The sequence below is a fragment of the Symphalangus syndactylus genome, chromosome Y, assembly GCF_028878055.3.
Source record: "Symphalangus syndactylus isolate Jambi chromosome Y, NHGRI_mSymSyn1-v2.1_pri, whole genome shotgun sequence".
In the NCBI taxonomy this organism is placed as follows: Eukaryota; Metazoa; Chordata; class Mammalia; order Primates; family Hylobatidae; genus Symphalangus; species Symphalangus syndactylus.
In genome coordinates, this window is record NC_072448.2 from 7,792,648 (window position 1) to 7,801,412 (window position 8,765).

An 8,765-nucleotide genomic window follows, 5' to 3' on the forward strand; every position below is an offset into this window, starting at 1 on the left:
AGCCCAACCAGAACTGTGATTTTGATAGTACCCACGAGGCAGAATTCTCTTAAAAACAGCCATGCCACCACGTATTATTTCCTATTATCTCCAACACTCAGCTTGCTAAGAGCCTCAGCATTTCAAGATTGTGCAGGACTGGCCAGGCAGTTAGTGGCTCATACCTGTCATCCCAGCACTTTGGGAGGCTGAGGTGGGCGGATCACGAGGTCAGGAGATGGAGACCATCCTGGCTAACACGGTGAAACCCTCGTCTCTACTAAATATACAAAAAAATTAGCCGGGCATGGTGGCGGGTGCCTGTAGTCCCAGCTACTCGGGAGGCTGAGGCAGGAGAATGGCGTGAACCCGGGAGGTGGAGCTTGCAGTGAGCTGAGATTGCGCCACTGCACTCCAGCCTGGGTGACAGAGCGAGACTGTCTCAAAAACAAACAAAAAAACAAAATTAGCCAGGCGTGGTGGCAGGCACCTGTAATCCCAGCTACATGGGAGGCTGAGGCAGAATGGCTTGAACCTGGGAGGCGGAAGTTGCGTTGAGTTGGTTATCACACCATTGCACTCCTGCCTGGGTGACAAGAGTGAGACTCCATCTCAAAGAAAAAAAAAAAATCAAGCAAAGTGCACTTGCTGATCTTTGAATTGTAACTTTGGAGACCCTCCCCCCGCCACCAAATTCCCCAAGTCCAGTGTACCATGTAAGATTTCACTTGATCTGCTGAGGAAACCATGGCCCAATTACTAGGTTAAAATCTATTAAGTGCCAGGCGCGGTGGCTCACGCCTGTAATCCCAGGACTTTGGGAGGCCGAGGAGGGTGGATCACCTGAGGTCAGGAGTTCGAAACCAGCCTGGCCAACATGGTGAAACCCCATCTTTACTAAAAATACAAACAGCCAGGCATGGTGGTGGGTGCCTGTAATCTCAGCTACTGGGGACGCTGAGGCAGGGGAATCGCTTGAACCCGGGAGGTAGAGGTTGCAGTGAGCTGAGATCGCACCATTGCACTCCAGTCTAGGGTATAGAGTGGGACTCCGTCTCAAGAAAGTGAAATTAAAAAAAAACTATTAAGTATCAGGAGTGAAAATACATCCAAGAGGGAATGAAGCAGTGAGCACGGCTCCAGGCAGGAACTCAGAACCCACGTCCCCGTGGGTCGCAGCTGTTTTGTGGAGGGTGTGCTGGACCTGCAGGGCTGATGGTGGAAGGTCCTGTTTCACCACTTGCCTCTGGGCCGAGTCATGTGACCAAGACGAGGGCTCACTGAGCTTTCCTGATCTCTGATTTCATCACCGGGACACAGTGAGGGTTTCTACGTGGCAAAGTGCAGAGATATAGATTGTGCCTTTCGGGCCAGGCGCGGCGGCTCACACCTGTCATCCCACCGTGTTGGGATGCTGAGGTGGACAGATCATTTGAGGCCAGGAGCTTGAGACCAGCCTGGCAAACATGGTGAAACCCCAACTCCAGTAAAAATACTAAAATCAGCCGGGTGTGGTGGTGCACGCTTAGAATCCTAGCTACTTGGGAAGCGGGAGCAGAACTGCTTGAACCTGGGAGGCAGAGGTTGCTGTGAGCTGAGATGGCGCCACTGCACTCCAGCCTGGGCGAGAGTGAGACTCCATCTCAAAAAACAAAAAGATTCTTTTTACTACAGCTGGGATTTCTGGAGAGCCCGGGAGAGCCAGCTCTGGAACCGCAGGGCTGCAGTCTCCGTGGCCCTGCCGTGGGCTGAATGTTTGCGCAGGAAGAACTCAAAGGAAGCTGTCGTGCCTGGCGGTGGGTACCCCTTGTGGTGGATTCTCACGGGTGAACCCACGGACACACAGCTGCCACTCTGGGGACCCCGGCCGACTCCACTGTTCATGCTGGAATGGGGGCTGGAGTGGCCCTCGGGAGCCACGGGAGGTGGAGAGGAATGCAAGGTGTCACGGCTGTTTCAGTGTCCCCAAGATTCAGGCTGAAAACGCCACTCTCCCAAGTGATGGCGTTGGGAAGCAGGAGTCTTTGGGAGTGATGAGCCTCATGGATGAGATCAGTGCCCTTAAAGGGACTCCAGAGAGCACCCTGGCCTCATCCATCATCTGAGGACACACAGGGAGCAGGCGCCATCTAGAAGCCAGGAACTGGGTACTCACCAGAGACTGAACCTACCATGCCTCGGTCTTCTGGGACTTCCAGCCTCCAGAGCTATGAGACATGTGGTCATACAAATGGTCTCAGAGAAGGCACAGTAAGTGCCGGTGCCCTGGGGTCCTCCAGCATTTACCAGGGAGCCCGGCTATACTTCTGCCGCTTGGTTTCTACCCCCTACCTCTTCCCAGCTGTGACCCTGTGCCCTCCGTGCCCCGGGGGTGCTGGGGAGAAGGCAGCACCGCAGGCCAGGCCTGCCCTCTGTGCCCCGGGGGTGCTGGGGAGGAGGCAGCACCGCAGGCCAGGAAAGTGGGCCAGCCACGGGGGCAGAGCGTGGCCCCATCTGCCCACAGCACCCATCTCCGGACCCCAGACCGCCCTGTGGAGAGGTGCGCGGCCAGGCAGGAGGCCCAACATAGAACATACTCGCCAGTACTCGGCTGTGCAAAACAGGGGCTAGGGCTTAAGTACAAATGGGAAAACATGATTCTTTTGCTTTAAATAAATACTTAAAACACGACTCGGGTCCTACAAGCGTCTGGACTCTTAGGTCTTGGTATTGGAGTGTCTCACCCATGGGCCCCACGCAGCGACGCCACGGTTCCCTCCCACCCCGTGATCAAGACATGGAATCGGCAGCCGACGGCTGGATCGCAACGCGCCCCTTTTCTAGAGACTTCCCCGGCCGTCTACAGGCAGGATGCAGCTGGGAAAAAGACAAACTGGAATTTCTCGAAGGTCGATGGTCCGCACGGTTGAGGATTCTACGTGGTTCTCTTGGTTCCCTTGGCGTGTGTGTGTGTGTGTGTGGAGGAGGCCGCAGCCCTTAGATCACCTTCTTGAGCTCATCGTACAGGACCAGCACGAAGGCGCCCCCCATGCCCCGCAGGACGTTGGACCACGCACCCTTGAAGAAGGCCTTGCCCCCCTCGTCTCTGAAGATCTTCCTCCAACAGTCGACGGTACCCGTGTACATGATGTCAGCTGCAACGACAGGGAGACAGTGAGACGAGGGCCTCGCCGCCAAGCTCTTCAAGACACGGATGCCACCTGCACCCACAGAGACGTTTCACAGAAGTAACGCCCCAGACGCCTGAGCCACAGTTCTGATTACAGGAGGGAAACCTGAGGTTCTGGTGACCACGTGCCCCCAGCTCAAGCCCACCTCCTAAGCCACTGTCTGAAGGAGGGCTGGACACAGGACTTCAGGCCCCGCCCTGGGTGTCCCCCATCTCCACCCCTGGGGTCCATGCAGAGAGGGCAGGATCGAGGGTGTGGATGCAACCAGACGTTCTAGGAGGTGGGGATTCGGAAATTGCTGCCTGGACCATGAAACCCCAAAAAGATCAGAAGCCCATCATTCAGGAGAATCCTTCCACACAGCCAGGTTCCTTTCGGACACACTGCTGTCTAACATGCCCTGGAAGTGCCTCCTTTGATGCTTCCTGGCCTCCCACGGGCCCGGGCCGAGGAGCTTGGTTCCCCTTCCCACTGGCAAGGGTCCCCCGCCACCCGAGCCCGCGCGGGTACCTCCTTTGCGCCCAGACTGCATCATCATCCGCCGTCGCACCGTGTCGAAGGGGTAGGACACCACGCCGGCCACGGCCGTCACGGTCTGCGCGATCATCCAGCTCACCACGATGTGCGTGTTCCTGGGGTCGGGGAGCATGCCTGCGGGGGAACGGCACGTCACCTTCCGGCGCCTGCACGGCCACCCGAGACCAGGGTCAGCCTCCAGTGTGTGCTCACGGCCACCTGAGGTGGTACCGAGCTCTTGCAAGACCACCAGTGCCCCCTCCACGTGGCTGCCCAGTGCCAGCCGATGATGTTTACGACATGAAAGGTCAGGGCAGGGACAGGAGGGGAAAAGGCCACCTGCCACCTACTGGAACCCAGCAAGACAGTCTCAGAGGTCGGGGTTAGGCCTGTTTGGGGAAGAGAATAGGGCCCTGACCTTCTAAAGGGTCACAGTTATGGGAGTTGCACTGTGTCCTCAAAATCCACATGCTGAAGTCCCACCCCCACCCCAGGACCTCAGAATGCAACTGTACTTGGATATGAGGTCTTTAAAGAGGTAAGACTGAAGGAGGTCAGTAGGGTGGGCCCTGATCCTATGACCCTAGTGTCCTTCTAAAAAGAGATGAGGACACAGACACACAGAGGGACGATCCTCTGTGGGGACACAGGGAGAAGACGGCGTCTCCAAGCCCAGGAGAGAGGCCTCAGGAGGAACCAGCCCTGCCCATACCTGGATCTCAGACTTCCAGCCTCCAGGACTGTGGGGGAATCAATGTCTGTTGTTTATAATCCACCCAGTCTATGGTATTCTGTGATAGCAGCCTGAGATGGTCTAAGACACCTCACAAGAAGATGAGGACACAGACACACACAGAGGGACGACCCTGTGAGGACACACGGAGAAGACGGCCTCCACAAGCCCAGGAGACAGGTTTCAGGAGGAGCCAGCCCTGCCCACGCCTTGATCCCAGACATCCAGCCTCCAGGACTGTGGAAGAATCAATGTCTGTTGTTTACAATCCACCCAGTCTATGGTATTCTGTGATAGCAGCCTGAGATGGACTAAGAGACCTCATAAGAAGAGGAGATGAGGACACGGACACACACAGAGGGACGATGCTTTGAGGGCACAGGGAGAAGACGGAGTCTCCAAGTCCAAGAGAGAGGCCGCAGGAGGAACCAGCCCTGCCCACATCCTATCTTGGACCTTCAGCCCACGGGGCCCCAAGGGAATGTCTGCATACTGAGCCTGTCTCTGGGATTTTGCGAGGGCAGCCACACGTACCCTTGGCCGTATCGTACACGCCGAAGTAGGCCGCCCGGTAGATGATGATGCCCTGTACGGAGACGCTGAAGCCCTGGTACAGGCCCCGGATGCCGTCAGACTTGGTGATCTTCACCAGGCAGTCTCCCAGGCCTCGGAACTCACGCTCTGTGCTTGACTTTCCCACGTCCGCTGCCAGGCGGGTTCTGGCGAAATCCAGCGGGTACACGAAGCAGAGGGAGGTCGCGCCGGCCGCACCGCCGGAGGCCAGGTTGCCCGCAAAGTACCTCCAGAACTGCCTGTGCTTGTCCACGCCCCCCAGGAAGATCTGCTTGTACTTATCCTTGAAGGCGAAGTTGAGGGCTTGAGTGGGGAAGTAGCGGATGACGTTGGCCAGGTTGCCCCTCCAGAAGGACAGCACGCCCTGCTCCTTGGGGATACGGACGATGCAGTCCACGATGCCCTTGTACTGCTTGTCGGCGGCGATCTGCTTGCTGGCGTGCTGGACCTGGGGGACGCAGAAGGTGTTCAGACCAGACCCGGGGCCAACCACCCAGTAAAATCCCAGCTACAGAGTGCATTCTTTTTTTTTTTTTGACACAAGTCACCCTTGTTGCCCAAGCTGGAGTGCAATGGGGTGATCAAGCGATTCTCCTGCCTCAGCCTCCCAAGTAGCTGGGACTACAGGTGCCCACGACCACGCCCGGCTAATTTTTTTTGCATATTTAGTAGAGACGAGCATTCCACCACGTTAGTCAGGATGGTCTTGATCTCCTGATCTCGTGAGCCACCGCACCCGGCTTTCTTTTTTTAAAAAGACAAGGTCTCATGCTGTTACCCGGGTTTGAGTGTAGTGGTGCGATCTCACCTCACTGCAGCCTCCAACTCCTGGATTAAGCCATCCTCCCGCCTTAGTTCCGGAGTACCCGGGTCTACAGGTGCAGAATCATCAAGCTCCGCTAAGTTTAAAAATTACTTTTAGAGATGGAGTCTTGCTACGATGACCAAGCTGCTCTCAAACTCCTGAGCTCAAGTGATCCGCCCTGGGCCTCTCAAAGCGCTGGGACATCACGCCCTAAGTTTAAAAAAATGTTTTAAGCCAGGCACGGTGGCTCATGCCTGTAATCTCAGCACTTTGGGAGGCCGAGGTGGGCGGATCACGAGGTCAGGAGATCAAGAGCATCCTAACACGGTGAAACCCTGTCTCTACTAAAAATACAGAACATTAGCGGGGTGTGGTGGCGGGCGCCTGCTAGGGAGGCTGAGGCTGCAGTGAGCCAAGATCGCACCACTGCACTCCAGCCTGGGCGACAGAGAGAGACTCCGTCTCAAAAAAAAAAAAAAAGGTTTTTTTAAGATGTGGGGTCTTGCTATGTTAATCTGGTTGGTCTCAAACTCCTGGGCTCAAACAATCCTCCCTGGGCCTCTCCAAGTGCTGGGACACCCCGCCCTGCTAAGTTTAAAAAATTTTCTTACACATGGGGTCTTGCTATGTTGTCCCGGCTGGTCTCAAACTCCCGGGACACGCCACCCTGCTAGGTTTAAAAAATATTATCTTAGAGATGCGGTCTTGCTGTGTTGCCCAGGCTGGTCTCAAACTCCTGGGCTCAAGCGATCCTCCCCGGGCCTCTCAATGCACTGGGACGCTCTGCTTTGTTAAGTTAAAATAATTTTTTTTTCTTTGAGGTGACGTCTTGCTATGTTGCCCCGGCTGCTCCCAAACTCCTGGCCTCAAGCGATCCTCCCCGGGCCTCTCAAAAGCGCTGAGATCGCGGGCGTGACCTGTCCTTGCAGCCAAGCCTATTCATTCCCATCACCGAGCTGTCACTGGGAGTACGTTAGCAAGGACGTCCTGGCAGCAATGTTCCTAGGCATCATGCTACTTTCCATAAGCCTCTCTCAAAAGACAAAAAAATGCATTGCTCTGGATCAGAATTGCACAAATGAGCTAAGAAGGGGGGCTAAGAACCACCAATAGCCATATTCTGGTTATTCCAGGACACCTGCGGGCAGGCTCGTTGCCCTATTGGCCTTAGAATTACCCTTCGCGGTGGAGGGGGCAAGAGCAGACACCGGCCAAGGCATCCGCCGGAAGGGTTGGTCCCAGCCCGGGGACCCGCAGGATTGAACTCAAGGCCAAGGCCCGCCCGCCGCAGGGTGCGTCCATGGGCCCTGCTCACCGCGCATGCGCCTTCCAATCCGTGCCGCATTCCCCCGCCCGCCGGGCCCAGTGCGCACGCGTGGACGTCGCCACGCCCTGCGGCAGCCGTCACGTGACGCAGCCCCCGGAAGCCGGCGGCGCATGGACAAAGCGATCGCGGCCTTCCACTTCCGGCGCCCGCCTGCAAGGATCTGCTGCCCGCGTCCCCGCCCGGCCCAGCCACTCGGTTCCCGTCCCTTTGTCCCCGGAGCGGCCGCGCCCGCGTCCCCACCTGCAGCAGCAGCTTGACCCGCTCGATCGGAGCCACGGCCGTCTTGGAGATGGCGGCGGCGATGCCTCCGGCCAAGAAGTCCTTGGCGAAGGAGATGGCCTGTTCCGTCATGGTGGCGGGGCGGGCAGCGGAACGGGCGCACAGCCGGAGAGCGGGCGCGGAGAGTGAATGGAGGGCGTCGCTGGCTCAGCCCTGCCGCCGCCGGGACCGAAAGGACGGAGCGGCTACCGCGCAGCCGCTAAGACGCCGACGCCACGCCCACTCCCCGCCCCCGCGCCTCCTCGCGCCGCGCCCATTGGCTGCGCCGCCCGGCCATGCCCCGCCCCTACCTGCGTGCCTCGCCTCCGAGGGCTGCCGGGAAGCCCGCTGCGCCCCGCCCCGCACTCCAGCGCGCCGCGCCCATTGGCTGAGCTCCCCGGAGACGCCCCGCCCCGCACCCCTAGGTATGCCGGGAACCAGGCCCCGCCCATGCACCGTAGGGGCCGCTGGGGGTTCCGCGGCAGCCTTGACCTTGTGAAGGTCACGCCGCTGCCGGTACCCGAGCGGGCGGGCGGCTGCGGAGTCAGAAGCCCACCCTGATCCCCCGTTCGCTTCGAGTGCGCCGTCCGCTTTCTCTCGGAGGCCGAGGCGACCCCGCCGGGATGCGCGACATGTGTGCCCTGACCTCCGACCCTTGACCCTTGACCGCCAGGCGGCTCCGATCCCTTCATATTATCCGGGGTCGCGCGTCGGGAGACCCCGGCCCCTGCCCGCGTGCACCCGGGGGTCTCCGCGCGAAGCCTGCTGCGGCTTCCACGTGGGCGCGGCTCAGTCCTGCTGCCGATCCGTGACTCGGCGCCGCCCTCCGCGCCCGGCCTAGGTGGAGGGTCTCTGGGCCTCCGTCCTGTGACCCCGCGCGGTGCCCTCCGCCCTGGGGTTGGGGGTTCCCCCTGGGCCGCGCCCACCCGACCGGGCTCCCCGATTTCCCCGTGTCTGCCCGGCGGGGGCTGCGGCCCGGGTGCCCCTTCCCGACCTCCCTGTCCGCCCTTCCTCCCTCCCGCCTTTTCTGCTTTCTCCTCTCCCTTCCAGGCTGTCTCCCGCCTGCCCTTTTCTCCCTGTCTCCCTCCTTCCCTGCTTTTCCGTTTGTTTTTTGCTTCTTTCTCGCCTCCCTCCTTTTTCTCCCTCTTTCCGTCTCTCCCTTCCTTTCCCTCCCTTTTTCTTTCACTTCTGTCTCCCTGTCTCCTTCCTTTCTTGCTACCTTTCTTCCCTCTTTTTCTTTTTTCTCCTCCCTCCCTTTTTCTGCTTTTCTCCCTCCGCCCTTCCTCTCTTTTTTCTTTGCTCCCTCCCTCTTCTGTTTTTCTCCCTCTTTCCGTCTCTCCTTCCCTTTTCCTCTTTCCTTCCCTTCCTCCCTTTCTGCCTTTCCCTCCTTCCCTCCCTTTTCTT

The 8,765-nt window shown here is 58.6% G+C and overlaps 1 protein-coding gene across 1 annotated transcript; it reads right to left on the reverse strand.

Annotated features, from left to right (window-relative positions):
- Nucleotides 1–2,592: 2,592 nt before the first annotated feature.
- Nucleotides 2,593–7,626, reverse strand: LOC129475922 (ADP/ATP translocase 3). Its single transcript, XM_055269682.2, has 4 exons — nt 7,344–7,626; nt 4,933–5,419; nt 3,660–3,800; nt 2,593–3,113 (listed from the first exon to the last, which is right to left on the reverse strand). Exons 1-4 carry the CDS (start codon nt 7,452–7,454, stop codon nt 2,956–2,958), a joined length of 897 nt encoding a protein of 298 aa, XP_055125657.1. The 5' UTR covers nt 7,455–7,626; the 3' UTR covers nt 2,593–2,955.
- Between the last annotated feature and the right edge of the window lie 1,139 nt (nt 7,627–8,765).